This window comes from Myodes glareolus, chromosome 18, assembly GCF_982192425.1.
Source record: "Myodes glareolus chromosome 18, mMyoGla1.1, whole genome shotgun sequence".
NCBI classification, from domain to species: domain Eukaryota; kingdom Metazoa; phylum Chordata; class Mammalia; order Rodentia; family Cricetidae; genus Myodes; species Myodes glareolus.
The window spans coordinates 66,030,435-66,045,403 of NC_142043.1; the positions used below are offsets into that span (position 1 = coordinate 66,030,435).

Genomic DNA, 14,969 nt, shown 5'->3' on the forward strand with positions numbered 1-14,969 from the left:
TGTGTGTGTGCGCACACGTGCACACAAAAATAAAATATAATTTACAAAAATCTTGAAAGAATCATTTCTGTAAAATTAAATTGAAGATGAGAACATCCCTTTTCCCAAATGGGAAAAAAAACCTACACACCTTGTCTCAAAATGAAAAGCGAGTGGGCGGAGCTACAGCTCAGGGGTGGAGCAAGTTCGTGCCTGTCAGGCTAAAGGATGCAGGTTCAATTCCCATCACTGGGGGAAAATATGATTGCATGAGTGTGCCCTTGAGTCGGAGCCGGACACCACACACACACACACACACACACACACACTCTCAGTAAACCCTCCCCACGAGTTCTAATGACGAATCATCACAAGTCATCAAGAAATATTTATTGAGCACCTGCTTTGGGGTGAGGGGTGGGACTGGGGACAGTGCAGGACATGGTCCCTGCTCTTGGAAGGTTGACAGTCTGAGTGGAAACAGGGAGGTGGCCAAAATACATGTTCATGGGGGGGGCGGGGCTAAGGGCAAACAATCAGACCAGGATGTTACAGAAACAGGGTGTTTGGGGTCAGACTCTGTAAGTGCTTTGGCACCCATGGGGATTCAGTCCTGGGTAAGGGTCAGTCACCATTCTTGGTCTCCTGTTAGTTTGCTTAGCCCTTGGATAAGGAAAGTGCCATCTTGGATAGCTCCTTGTATATCTGCTGCTCAAAGTACTAAGAGATGGGAGAGGTCACTGAGGACTTCAGCAGCTAGGGTCCCCACCACACACTGGTACCAAAGGGGTGCTCGCTGCTCTGGGACGCCTGGCCTGTCTCGCTACTCTAGAACCACAAGGTGGTTATCACTGGAGTTGCCTGAGGTAGAACCAGGGAACCCTACTTAGTGTACCACTTTCCCTTACCAGTGCCCAGAGATGCCTCCTACTTACTTGGGGGTATTGGGATCTGGAGAGGGGAGAGCAGCAGAGTGCCAGATGAACCCCCCCAAAATAGAGGGGCAACTGGCAGAGAGACCCAGAGGGGAGGCAGGCTCCCCAGGGGTGGCAAAGGGGACCCAGAGTGGGAGGCATTCCCTGTCTTTACAAGTCTGAGTGAGTATCAAGGGTCAGGACATTACAGCTGGGTCCCAACCAGGCTAAGTCTCATTCCTGTTCTAGGCTGTGACCACTTCACCATCACCCTGGCCAGCCTTAGAGGTAACAAGGAGGCCCCACAGTCCCACTCAGCTGGCCCTCCTTCAAAGTGCTATTCGGGTCTGAGGATCACCCTCTTGAGACAGGTGGCAGAGAACCAGGTCATTTAGGGAGAGTATCACCCAGATAGGGGATGGAGGCGGGGTTGGGGGTGGGTGGAGGAGGGTGCAGCTGGCATGAAGCCAGTCCAACCATCCCTTCAGGATAGGGAACACGGAGTTTGGGTTGAGAAGGGTTTAAATAATAGTCTACATAATAAAAATCCCCGCACTAAGGGGCTACCATCCTACCATTTTAGTTCTTTTAAATAATGCTAATGTTGGAGGCTGGAGGAGGGCAGGCAGAATATATACAGAAGTTTAAATTAAAACACAAATAATAATTAAGACACACAGAGTGAAGGAAAGCCTAAGGCAGAAGGTGGGGAAGGGGCCTCCCGGCCCACTGCAGAAGTGGGTGAGGCCTCCTGTGGGCACTTTAGGGCTTCCTCTTGCAGAAGACCAGCCGGCGTTTAGAATGATAGAAATCTGTGGAGAGAAAACAAGTGTCAGGTCAGAGGCAGAGGGGAAGGACACCCTTCCCCAGAGCTCAAGGGGAGGCCACACTGGCTACACTGGGGGGGGGGGGGGGAAGCCCAGGGAACTGCACCTCCCACAGTCAGAGGGCCTCCTCCATCTGCCCAGATCACAAAGCTTGAGGGTGTTAGATTGTGAGGCACGTGGGTGCTGTGAATCAAACTCAGAGCCCCTGCAAGCGCAGCAAGTGCTCTTATCTGCTGAGCCATCTCTCTAGCCCCGCCCCTTATTTACTTATTTGGCAGTACTGGGGATGGAACCAGTGGTGTGAACTGGCTACTCTAGCAGGCTATCGCAAAGGCACACCCCCAGCGCTTCCGGGGTGGGTTCTAGGCCAGGGCTCTACCGTCAAACCCCACCCTTCCCTGAGCCTTCCCGTCACTGCAGAGAAAATGCCTGGGTCATGTGACTGTAAAATGCCTGGGTCATGTGACTGTCAGTTTAGTTGTTATTGTGTCCTCTTTTTATCACCCCTCAGCCCGGGTTCCCTCACCTAGGGAAGGAAGGCAAGAAAGGCCTGGTGCTGGGGAATGGCTGGAATGTTCTCTGGGAAGCTGTTATCAAGAGTCCGGAGCATTAGTACCCACCCACCCCTATCAGCCAGCTGGGCTCGGCTACAAACTTGTGTAACCCTCAGCAGGGGGCCTCCCCTACCTATACCCGTCTTTACCTGTCAGGCTGGTCTGCCTCCGTTTTCGGCCCTGAGAGGTTCCAGGGCCACCGGGGGAGTCCTCAGGCCGCTCAGGGGCTCGAGACACCAGAGTGCAGGACAGCGACAGGGCCACGTGGTCCTCCGGAGCTGACCCCTGCAGCAGGGCAGAGGAGGTACTGGGCCGCTTGTCCCCTCCCAGGTCATCACGGCCACGGAACCCAGGACTCAGGTAGAACTTGGGCATCTCTAGGCCCCGAACACGCTCCCAGGCGTAGTTGCCCTCCAGCGGCGTCTCGGTGACAAAGTCGAAGTTCCACCGTTCTCGGGCCTCCTGGAGGCAGCCGGCCATGAGTGCCTCACAGTCACGGCTTAACTGCTCGCTGTCCACGGGACCGAAAAGACGGCGGCACACCTTGCTCCTGTGTGGGACCGGTCGGACATCACTGGGATCGGACATGGTGTCTGGTGTCTGTGACTGAAACACAAGAAGACCCAGGTCACTGTGGGAACCGCACAACTTCCTGACCCGTCTCTTTCCTCCTAGGTGTTTTCCCATCGCCTTGTACACCAAGAGACCTAAAGTGGGCGCTGAGTTCAGCCAGCCCTACAAGTCAAGGTCACAGCTGATGTCCACAGAGGCCAACGCATTGCAGAAGCAGAAGTAGGGGTCACAGTCCTGTTTACACCAGGGCTACTAATGCTAAAATCAATGTCTTGTGCTAAAGTGTCCTTCACAGGTGTGAACACCCCAAATACAATGGTTTCCCAAACACACCCCACCCCCCACACCACTGGAAGCTGGGCCAGGCCTCAATCTGCTATCCTGCTGCCCTTGGGGGGGGGGGTAATTCCACCCAGCCAATCACAAGTGCCTGGACTTTAGGATAAGACACATAAACCAGCATTGGCGCTGCTGTTCAGCACCTCAGTTGAAAAGCAACTCGGTGTCTCTGGCCTGGATTTCTTGGCGTAGCTATGGCAGCGTGGCCTGGTGGTGGCTGTCAAGGCGAGAACACTGGGGCCAGACGGCCTGGGTCAGAATCAAGGCTTTGCTGGGTGGCCCTACATATGTATCTTAACATCTCTGGGCTCTGTTTGAGAGCAGATATGAGGAGGAGGAACTAAGTTAGTGTAGGTGACCCTGGGAAATGGAAGCAATAGATAACAGGACTCTCTGGCCGCCTCCTCACCCCTCCTGGGCACCTCCTCCTCCAGACCGCAGTGGGCAAGGTGCTACCTGCTGTAGGCCTTTCCTAAGGATGTCAAGGCTCTCTCCCAGGCTAAGCCACATCCTGCCAGGCAGATCATACAATCTATAGTCTAGACGCCTCCCAGACCTGCTTACTGCCTGTGCCCAAGGAACCCGTTTTACAGGCACAGAAAATCAAAGGTGGCTTGGTTGAGGGAACGAGAGATACCCGAGATACCTGAGGGGCCCAGGCCGCTCCTGCCTGCTCTGGCTTGACTCCAATACTAGATGCCAGTCCTAAGGAGGGACTGGGTTCTCCTGGGCACCCGTCCAGCCCTCCAGCCTTTGGGCTTGCAAAGTCTACCCAGTAGCTTCCTAGGCTCTCACCACATATGCCCTCAGCTCCTCAGGCTGAGTTTGCCCAGAGCTGGAAGAACAGTAGGCACTCAGATCAAAGGTAGGAAGCCAGAAGAGATGAAGAAATTCGCCCCCAAAGGTCGGGGGCTGGGATGGCAAAACCTGTGCCTAGCAAGCAAGACACTCTGTAAAACTGGGTGTGGCAACGCACCCTGTAACCATAGCTCTCTGGGGAAAGAGGCAAAGCAGAGGTTCAAGGTCAACCCTGGCTACTACAGGGGGGAATGAGGCCAGCATTGCAGGCTAGAGACCCTTTCAAAATAGAAGTAAAATGCAGTGCCTCCCCAAAACACAGGACCACAGCAGAGGCAAAAGGATCTCCGCGAGTTCAAGACCAGGCTGAACTAAATAGCGAGACCCCCCGTTCTCAAAAACAAGCAAACAAACAAAACACAGGACCAAGACAGATGCCCACCACCGGTGAAAGGGGTTCCGTGGCACTGTGAAAAGAGCCTCAGATGGCTCTGCCTACAGGCAGGATTTGGGGTATATTTACCTTGTTAGTGCAAGGGTTGCTCTAAGTGGTTTACGACTGTCAGTCCTCCTAAAGCATGGCTGTATTCATTGGTTCTTTTTCCTCTCTGTCTCCCCCCACCCCCTTTGATGTATTTGAGGTAGGGGCTCACTGTGTAGGCCAAGCTGGCCTGAACTCACAGTCGTCCCCCAGGAATTGCAGATGTGAGCCTCCACACCTATTGTTAATAGACGGCACTATCACCTCCTTTTAGGCTGAGCTAACCAAGGCTCAGGAGTTAAATAAGGTCTCCCAAAGTCGCAGGGCTCACAAGTGGCAGAGCCGCGGTTTGAACCCACTTCCATTTGTTCTAGTATTGAACCGTTCTCTCTTCCTCTCATTTTGAGGGTCATAACCACAGAGATCCAGCTGAATCACTTGGGAAAGACTTTTTAAAAACATTAGTCAGGCTCCTTGTCACGGCGCACACCTTTAATTTAATCCCAGCGCTCCAGCCAAAGGCAGGAGAACCTCTTTGAGTCAAGGGCAGCCGGGGGCCACGTAGTAAAAACCTGTCTCACGCCGCGTGTGCGGTGCGAGAGAGAGAGAGAGAGAGAGAGAGAGAGAGAGAGAGAGAGAGAGAGAGAGAGAGAGAAAGAGATCCCCCTCCCGAAAACAAGGCTTATTTCTCCAGACAAACGGAGTCAAAGCCCAACTTTTGTGCCCTTCCCCGAGGGCAACTCATAGGGGCCAGAGAAGGAAAAAGAACACCAATAGTCTCAGTGCTCCTTAGGCACGAGGAAGATCCCAGCTAACTCTCTGTCTGCATAGTCCCCTGCTTCTAGGAGCAGAATCTCTTACAGGGGCCGCTCCCCACGTTGATTCTCAGGGGCCTCGCCTCCCACAAAGTCCGCTCCGCACCCTGTTCAAACCACTTCTTTCATAAGCCCTCATTTTACAAAGGCAACGTCTTCCCTCGCTGGTCATCATCCATATTTTAACTCCCTAAACACAATCCAGTCAGCGAAGGCCTCTCTTAAATCGCGGTGGGGGTGGCAGCGGCGGGTGGCGCTGGGACCCACGTACAGCCGTGCACGGCCGACCTTGCTGCTCCCACCGCAGCCGGGAGGGGGCGCTGTGCTCCCGGGAAACGGCGCGCGGTGGGCGGCGCGTAGGCAGAGCCAGGCATGGTGAGTCAGTTTCCTGCCCAGCGCTGCCCGCCCGCCAAAACTGCATGGGCACCGGAGCTGCACGTCACCCTGGGGTGGGGAGGGGAGAGGAAAGGAGGGGGACCCTGGGCCGCAAAACACGTCACGATGAGCCCGGGCTTCCTAAACTCCCGCCTATGTTGGGAAACCAGTGCGTGCACACAGGCGCGCGCGCGCGCACACACACACACACACACACACACACACACACCCGCGCGAGGGAGCGAGCGAGAGGGAAGAGAGAGTGAGAGAGAGAGAGACAGAGAGACAGAGAGAGAGAGAGAGAGAGAGAGAGAGAGAGAGAAGGAGGAGAGGGGAAGAAGGGAGGGGAGGGGAGGGGAGAGCAAAGTAAGTACTCTTAGCTCTGGCCCCCTCCACCTTGATCTCCACGCCCAAAGCACGCGATGAGTCAGATCCCTGGAAAATAAAAATAGATGAGGGCGAGGACAACAAAAACCGCTCGAGTGTCCTCGCCGAAACGCGACGTAGAGGAATGGGAAGAGAGAAAGCTGCCAGCGCGCCCCCAAAATGTCAAACCAAAGACCGAGTCTATACCGCAGGACCAGGGCAAGTGTGGCTCCAAGTGGGATGGATGCGCCCTACTGGGTGCATTCAGCCTGGCCCGGCCCAACCATCTTCCTACACCGGGTGCGAATAGGTCCGGGGACGCTGTCAGGGGGCGTCTGATATACGGCACCCAGCAAGCCTCCCCGGAGATCCCCGCTGTTCTGCAATGCGGTATCCTCTCGCGCCCCGCGGCCACTGGACCCCGCCGTGGTGGGTGCGGTGGGTGGGACCCTTTGCGCTTCCCGGACTGGCAGTGTAGACAGGGACCGCCCAAACTCCCTGTCCCCGAGGGCGCGCCACCGAGCGGGGACCGGACACCGCGTCCAGGATCTCCCCGTGTCCCGTGTTCCCTGGGAACATACTGTGCCCGCCAAATAGGTCACTGTGCCGCGCGGGGGAGGGGACAGGGGCAGGGACCAGGCTGTGCCCGGGCAGAGAAGGGGGCTTCTGGGCTACCACTGACCCATCCCCAGCTGGGGTGAGGTTCTGATCTCAATCCGGTGCCCGGGGGTCTCCTTGTCACAATGAGTCACCTCCTCGCCTGTCCTCCAGGACGTGCCCAGGCACGTTCCCGAGGGCGGAGGACACAGCCCGCGCTGACCTCAGCGCCCAGCGGGGTAGTGGTTACTGCGGAGCAGGACACCTGGACCACACCGACCCGGGACCGGGCGGCACCCGTGGGATCGGAAAACCAACCGCTCTGTGCCGAACCCCAGATGGACTCCCCGCAGCTTGTCCCCGCCACCCGGGGCCTCTCTCGGGACACCGGCTACGTTCTCACGCCTTTGGCTAGCCGCACCTGAAATCCCTAAAAGCACTGGCAGCAAGAAGCGAGCTCTGAGCAGTGGGCTCCCGTCAGCCAAGTCCGGTCGGGTCTCCAAGAACCCGGAGGGTGACTGCCATCCCTGGTCCTGGAACTCAGATTCTGTATGCCGAGTTTGCGACACAGACCGACCCTCGCTACACTCAAAACATACAAAGGCGGTGGCCACCACGGACGCGCTCAGACCCACACCCATCATCCACCTGCCGCGAAGACACCTGTGAATCTGGCGGGCACACACAGACACACACACCAGTGACACACCCATCCCTGCACACAACCGCACACAAACACTTCTGGGGACATATGGGATTCAGCGCAGCGCTGTACCCGCGGAACCACTGTTCCCTTTCGCTTCGCCCTCACCTCCAAATGTCTCGATATCGCGGTGATTGTGCCTGGTGCCTGGTGCCTGGTGCCTGGCTCCGATTCCCCTCGACTGTGACAATGCTGCAGCTCACACCGCTCGACTGCTGCGGTTGGCTTTGAGCAACCCTCTTATAGCATCGGCCCCGCCCCGCCCCGGCCCGCCTCGGAGGCAGGACCAGCCCCTCCTTCACCCATCCCCGGGACGCGCTGGCCCGCCCTCCCCTCCGGGAATCTAAGCCCGCGCCTGTAGGCTCCAGACAGCCCGAACCCCGCGCGCGGCAAGAGGGCGCGCCCTCCCCTCCCCCCATACCTGCCTGTTTGCTGATCGCGTACCCCACCAACGGAGCCATAGACGTGGGTTAAGGTTGAGCGTTTACGGGTCTGTCCCTATGGGAAGGGTTTAGATGATGTCAGTAAATAAAAACCTGAGTCTGGGGAGTTGGGTCAGTAGGTACAGTGCCTGCCCAGCTTACTGGAAGCCCTAGGTGGGATCCCCAGTACCTCATAAACTGGGCATGCGGGTTCACGTCTGTAATAACAGCGCTGGGGAGGTGAAGACAGGAGGATTGGGAGTTCAACGTCATTGTTGACAGCTACTTAGCCAAATGGAGGCCAGCCTGAGATATATGTGACACTCTGTTTCAAATATAAATAGGTAAATCAATGTCCAAGCTGAGTTATGATGGCGAGGGACAGGAGTGCTGGCACTTGGGAGACTGAGGCAGGAAGAGTGTGATGGGGTCAAGGCCAGCCTGGGCTACACAGTGAGACCATCTCAGAACAGCAAAATCCACACATAATAAAAATGGTGAGATTTTCTTTGAAATTCCCAGAAATCCCATTATTCCCGGAGCTCCTCCCTCGGTAGGCCCCCTTTCCCAGAAGCATCTGAGGCTCTCAGACACCCCAACAGAGCATCTTTGGGTTCAGAACATGCTCTTATCGTCTCAGAGATAAGGAAACCGGGTCTAAAGAAGTGAAGGATGCCAAGCTTTTGCTGTCAGTGCCTCAGAAAGGGAAGAGATTGTGTCCAGTTCTCAGAAAGGGGCACTAGTTACCAGGGAAAACCCTCGCCTCTGTGGAAGCCAGCATGTGGATATTTTTTCACACAGCCAACATATACCTCAATGGAGAAACAAAGGCTCAGAGAGGCCCAGAACTGATTCAGACCACACAGTCAAGAAATGGCTCCTGCTTGATCTGCCGGGCGCTATCCAGAACTCTCTTATTTCTGGATCCAAAACAAGAAAAATGCCCAATAGCCCTCCGTTCCAGACAGCTCACGGATATGACATCCATAAAGACATTTCCGAAATGCCCACTGCTGCTCCTGACAAACCAGAGGTGTCATCAGGTCCCACCTCCCGCCTTGTTTTGTTTTGCTTCCTAATCAGTTTTATTTGCTCTGCTTTGGCGGTTTTTGAGACAATGTCTTGCTATGTAGCTCAAGGTGACCTCAAACTCAAAGCAATTCTCCTGCCTTAACCTCCTTCCTGAGAACTGAGACTACAGGTCTGAGCCACCCCGCACAGCTGTTGGGGGTTTTCTTCAGACAGTCTTGTTATGTGGTCCAACCTGGCCACATGGGCTACTTAGCAAGACCCCTGTCTCAACTAGGCATGGTGAGACATGCCTGTAATCCCAGCACTTGGGAGGCAGGGATTACAAAATCAACCTGAGCTACATGAGACCCAATCACAACCAATCAGATAGATCTGGGGATGTAGCTCCCTTAGTAGAGCTTGTCTAATGTTGACGAAGCCCTGAGTTCGATTCCCCAGTACTGCATTAACTGGAAGTGGCAGCGTGTGCCTGTGACCCCAGCCCTCAGGTGGTAGGGGGCAGGAGGATCGATAATTCATCGGGGCTATCCCCAGCTACCGCATAGCAAGTCTGAGGCTGGCCTAGATTACAAAAGACCCCACCTCAAAAATAAAAACAGACCCCTCTCTCAAAACAAAAAGAACAGAGAGAAAGAATTCAAAGGCAGGGAATGGAGCCTTAATCTTAACAGAAATCTGTTAAAAGAATCGAATCCTGCTTTGGAGTAGCTGTGAATTCTCTCATCTCCTGCTCTTGGATGCTAGAAATCACTGCCCAGACATGCCCCGTCTTCCTCTTCTGATTTAGCTGACCTAAGGAGGCCAGGCTTCTCCTCTGTGGTGGGGGATGGAAGTCTGAGAAGGGCACAGGGCACCCTTCCAACCCCCTCGACAGCCTGGCTCTGGATTGAAGCCAGGGCTGGAATCGGCCCTCAGGACCTCTCCCAAACTTCCCAGCTCCTGAGCCATCTCCTCCCGGCACCCAGGTCTTCCCGAGGCTGGGCTGTCACAGGCCAGCACAGGATGTTCAACTGCTCAGATCCCTCTGGCCTCCAGGCATTTCAGATAGACGTGACATTGTCTGTCTGTTTACTTTGGGAGAACACAGTTTTAATAAAGGCCTGTAGTGAATTGCTGAGCACTGTGACCTCCTGTGCCTTTGTCCTGTTGACGTTGGGGAGATTTTTAAAATAACTTCTGGCTTCCCAGAGCACCACAGACGCACTCAACAAATATTTCTTAAGTCTAGGATAGCTCGGGCTTTCTAACAAACAGGCTTAGCCTTGCACTTGAACTCAGGCACACGGTTGGAGAACCCCTTCAGCCCCTACAAATGGGTAAAGTCACATGCACAGTACCTGACCCCCAAGCACACACAGACACACAAACAAAAACACTCATCACCGATCCATGTCACCAGATACACGCCATCTTCAGTCTGCTGCCATCTCAAGCTTGCAGGGTGGGGCATCCCTAGGCTATCTGGGGTCTCTGTCACCTTCCATGTCCCTCCTGCACCCACAGCAAGTAGTGTGTGTGTGCTATCATGTCCCCACCTCCCTGCATGGAGCAGCCCCACCTCTCCAGTTCCAGGGCTGGGCATGTTAAGACATGTTCCTGAAGGTTAGAAAACTAGTCCCGGCCCACCGCAGCCGGCTGCTGAGATTTGCTGCTGGGCTCAGGGAGAGGACAGCCAGGGAGCCAACCTTGCAGGACCATCTCGGGCTGGTAGGAAGAAAATGGGGGACTGAGGCTGAAGGAGGATGTAAGGAAGGTTCCACGTCAGCTGCTGGAGCTACCCAGGAAGAGAGAGGAAGTGTGGGGACCCATATCACCAATTTCTCAGAAAAGGACTGGGGAGTTCCACACAGGGACAGTCAGATTTCAGAAGAATTCACTTCCACACAGACTCCCAAGAAGTGCGACCCCAGAGCAAAGACAGAACAGAAAATAACCTAGGCACCAGTGTCAGAGTGGAGTGGATCAGATGCCTGAGAAATCCAAGACAGAAATGATGCTTCTAAAACACAGCCAGCCTCCCACAACTGGAGTTCTACATTAGACATGTATTCCATTGGGGCTCGGTTGGTAAAGTCTCTTGCCTTACAAGTGCAGAACCTGAGTTCAGTTCCCAGCACCCACAGGAGGGGCTCAGGCCTGACCATGTGCTCTTATAATCCCATCACTAAGGAGCTGGAGGCAGGAGGATTGCTGGGACTCCCTGGCCAGCTGCCTAGTCTAGTCAGCAAGCTCCAGGCTAATATCACACTCTCAAAAAACAAGGTGGCAGGCAGGCCGGCTGGCAGGACAGTTCTGTGGATGTCTTAGGGTTTCCGTTGCTGGGAGAAATCACTGACCAAAAGCGACCTGGAAAAGAAAGGGTTTACTTCATCTTAGGCTTCCAGGTCACAGACCAGCACTGAGAGAAGGAACCTGGGCAGGAACTGGAGACAGGAACCATAGCAGGGACATTGGAGGAACACTATAGTTCTCCTGGCTCACTCGGCTTGCTTTTTTATACAACTCGGGATCACTTACCCAGCGGTGGCACCACCCATAGTGAACTGGGCCCTCCCACATCAATCATTAACCCAGAAAATGCCCCCACAGGCCCATGGGCTTGCCTTCAGGCCAACCTGTTGGAGGCCGTTCCTCAACTGAGGCGCCTTCTTCCAGGTGACCTCAGCTTCTGCCAAGCTGACGAAAGAAAAAAACTATCACAGGTTACTTTTCAATTGTTTATGCCAAATAAGTCATGGGACACTCTACTCCATATGGTCTTTCAGGGATTTAGGCTTCAGGTTGACCGCAGCTCGACCGTACTGTAATGAGACCATCAGACTGTGAGTCCTTGCCTTTGCCCAAACTGTAGAGGAGGACAAGAAAGCTGGAGACTGATTTCATTGTTTGGAGCTAGTCACGTTATCTTGTCTAATCTGCAACGGGGAGGACATTGTTGTCTAGGCCACGTGTGGTACAATGATGGCTTTATTTATGTTTGTTTATTTTTGGTTTTCCATGACAAGATTTCTCTGTGTAGCCTTGGCTGTTCTAGAACTCACTCTGTAGGAGTATGCTGGCCTCCAACTCAGAGTTTTGCCTGCCTCTGCCTCCCCAGTGCTGGTATTAAAGGCGTGCGCCACCACAGCCCAGCCAATGGTTGCTTTAAATAGTTACGCGTGCGAGCCCAGCCCAGAATGGGGAAGATGGACTGATAGTGTGGTCTACTTTCTAGTCTAAACAGTAAAAGCTCATGGTGCTACTTCTGTAAACAAACCAGTCGACGTCTGAAGAAATCAACAGGGGTATGCAGAGGTCTAGAAGCTAGAAATGGGCAGCTCATAACCATCCATGGGCTTCAGGGGGATGATGTTTGACCTCACAGGTACAAAGATGAATAAAACATGGATCTCTTCATGGGACTTGCTCCCAGGGTGCAGCAGCAGGAACAGAAAAAAAAAAGGCAGAAAGGCAGGATAATAGTTGAGTCCAGTGACAGGCTTGCTCTCTAGGAGACTGGAGAGCAAGGGGAACCTCCATGGAGGCCCCACCTCAGAGGGTATACAGGGTGGTTTGATTGAGAATGACCCCATAGGCTCCTCTGTCTGACTACTTGGTCCTCAGTTGGGGGAACAGTTTGGGAAGGATTAGGAGGTGTGGTCTTGTTGGAGGAAGCATCTACTGTGTGTCAGTTTTGAGGTTTCTAAGAGCACACATTGTTCCCTGTTAGCTCTGTCTGTCTCGTAAGTGTGTCTCCCAGCTACTGCTCCAGGGCCTGCCTGCCTGCCTGTCTGCTGCCTTGGTTCCCTTCATGATGGTCATGGGCTTGACCCCTAAACTCTGCTTCTGTAAGTTGCCTCGGCCATGGTGATTATCACAGCAATAGAAAAGTAACTAAGTCGGGCATGCGGGGTGGGGCATGAAGGGTCGGTAGGAGTCTGACAGAGAGTAGATTAGAGATGGAGAAAGTTGGTCAATAAGCCTGGGTCCAGGAAGAAGGAATGGGATGTGGACAGGTTGGAAGGCTATTGGAGGAGGGGCCGCTAGTTACTTCCCGAATGCTCAGCTCTGAAATAATCACACAGAAACTGTATTGTTTAAATCACTGCTTGGCCCATTAGCTCTAGCTTCTTATTGGCTAACTCTTACATATTAATTTAACCCATCTCTATTAATATGTGTATCGCCACATGGCAGTGGCTTACCAGCAGTTTCGGCATGTCTGACCCTGGCTGGGGCTCCATGACTTCTCCCTCTGACTCCGCCTTCCTCCTCCCATGCTATAGGCCAAGACAGTTTCTTTATTCATTAACCAATAAAAGCAACACATAGAAGGCCCTCCCACACCAGAAGGCAAGGAGTGGTGTGTCCTTCATGCCTCACCTCTGCTAGTCCCTAAAGGATTGCGACAGGCTTCCTAAAGTTCTGGTTCTGGTTCACTGCAGAGGCTCCAGGACGCTGACTGACAGGAGAGCTGAGTCCCTCTTCAGGGCTTGCCTCAGAGAAGACTGCTTTCTGCCTGGGGCCTACATCAAAGATGCACCCAGAGGACTAACAGGATGGCAGAGCCTAGACTGCTGAACCAGCTCCAGTGGTCCATGGAGGACCAGATGAGCCTCTCTCGGGCCTCTGGTGTCCATCGGAGCCCATCTTTTCTCTCCGCCAAACACCATTATCTTTATACCCAGAGAGATGTGCACACTGTAAATGTAACACATTTATCACTGTCCACGTTCAACCAGTCAGAAGTTTAAGTGATTAGTGATTCCAAGGGACCCTTTCTCTGGGAGTATCTATACACCAGCAATAATAATGTTTGTGGAGAGATTTCTGTGTTCCTGACTTGGCTCTAGTTTTACTTAATGAAAACTAGAATTTATGCCAAAGAAATCAACCTCTTTTTTTTCCTTGTATTTACATGTATGTGTTCATCTGTGTAGGTACAGGTGGACATGTGGATGTGTGTGGATGTGTGTGTGTCACACCAGAAAGGCCGACCTTGGGTGTCATCCCTCAAATGCTGTCTGTTCCACCTTGTACATTTCGTGTGTGTGTGTGTGTGTGTGTGTGTGTGTGTGTGTGTGTGTGTTCGGTTTTGTTTGTTTGAGACAGGGTCTCTCTATGTAGCCCTAGCTGTCCTGGAACTCACTCTGTAGACCAGGCTGGCCTCGAACTCACAGAGATCCACCTGCCTCTACCTCCCAAGTGCTGGGATTAAAGGCATGCGCCACTGTGCTCTGCTTCAGCTTTAACACTACACATATATATTCACATACACATACATATATATGTATGTGTATATACATACATTTATACATATATATTCACATATGCATACATATGTATGTGTGTATAGGCATACATATATACATGTATATTCACACATACATATGTATATGTGTATATACATGCATATATATGATTTATTTATTTTGTGTGAGTGTACATGCCTGTGGATGTCAGAGGCATCAGTCTCCTACCAGATGGCCCCTGGGGACGGAGCTCAGTCAGGTTTGATGGCGAGTGTCTTCACCCTTTGCGCTGGCCAGTTCCTGCTCTTCTTCCCAAGCACTGAGACTAAAAGTGAATGCCACTACACCCAGCCCTCGCTGTGTCCTTTTCCGTTCTTGTTGGTTGTGGTGTGAGGATCAAACCCACACCAACGGGCTTTAATGTGGTTTGTTAGGTAGAAACACATAATTTAAATGTGGCTCAATCATTTTTGTTTTTAAAATATCTAATTATAGGCTGAAGATGGAGCTCAGTCAATAGTTTGTCTAGCACGGACAAAGCCCTGGGATCCATGCCAACACGGAATAAACCGGGTGGGGTGGCACACACCTGTCATCCTGGCACCAGGAGGTAGAGGCAGGAGGTTCAGAAGTTCAAGGTCTCGGGGCTAGAGAGATTACTAAGCAGTTAGGAGTACGCAGTGGTCTTCCAGAGGATCTGAATTCAGCACCCAGAACCCACGTTGGGTAGCTCACCGTTGGGTAGCTCACCGTTAGCTGTAGCTCCAGGGGATCTGACTCTCACTTCTGGCCGCGTCAGGCACTTGTACTCATGTGCATAAACCTCACACACATATGCACATAACTAAAACCTAAATCTTTAAAAGGAAAAAAGAAATGTAAAGTCATCCTCGACTGCATATTGAATTGGAAGCCAACCTGAGCTACAAGAGATCCTGCTTCAACAAAACAAACAGCCCCAAG

At 53.0% G+C, this 14,969-nt stretch overlaps 1 protein-coding gene across 1 annotated transcript; it reads right to left on the bottom strand.

Moving 5' to 3' along the window:
* Positions 1–354: 354 nt before the first annotated feature.
* On the bottom strand, positions 355–7,569 carry Cdkn1a (cyclin dependent kinase inhibitor 1A). The gene is made up of 3 exons (XM_048451230.3): positions 7,430–7,569; positions 2,424–2,880; positions 355–1,705 (listed from the first exon to the last, which is right to left on the bottom strand). The coding sequence occupies exons 2-3, from the start codon at positions 2,860–2,862 to the stop codon at positions 1,656–1,658; spliced, it is 489 nt and encodes a 162-aa protein (XP_048307187.2). The 5' UTR covers positions 2,863–2,880; positions 7,430–7,569; the 3' UTR covers positions 355–1,655.
* Between the last annotated feature and the right edge of the window lie 7,400 nt (positions 7,570–14,969).

What these genes read in the sequence shown, in the direction of transcription:
- Cdkn1a (XM_048451230.3), bottom strand. Translation starts at nt 2,862, where the DNA reads ATGTCCGATCCCAGTGATGTCCGACCGGTCCCACACAGGAGCAAGGTG. An exon ending in GAGGCAGACCAGCCTGACAG is followed by an intron (nt 1,706 to 2,423) that starts GTAAAGACGGGT and finishes TTCTCTCCACAG; the next exon opens with ATTTCTATCATTCTAAACGC.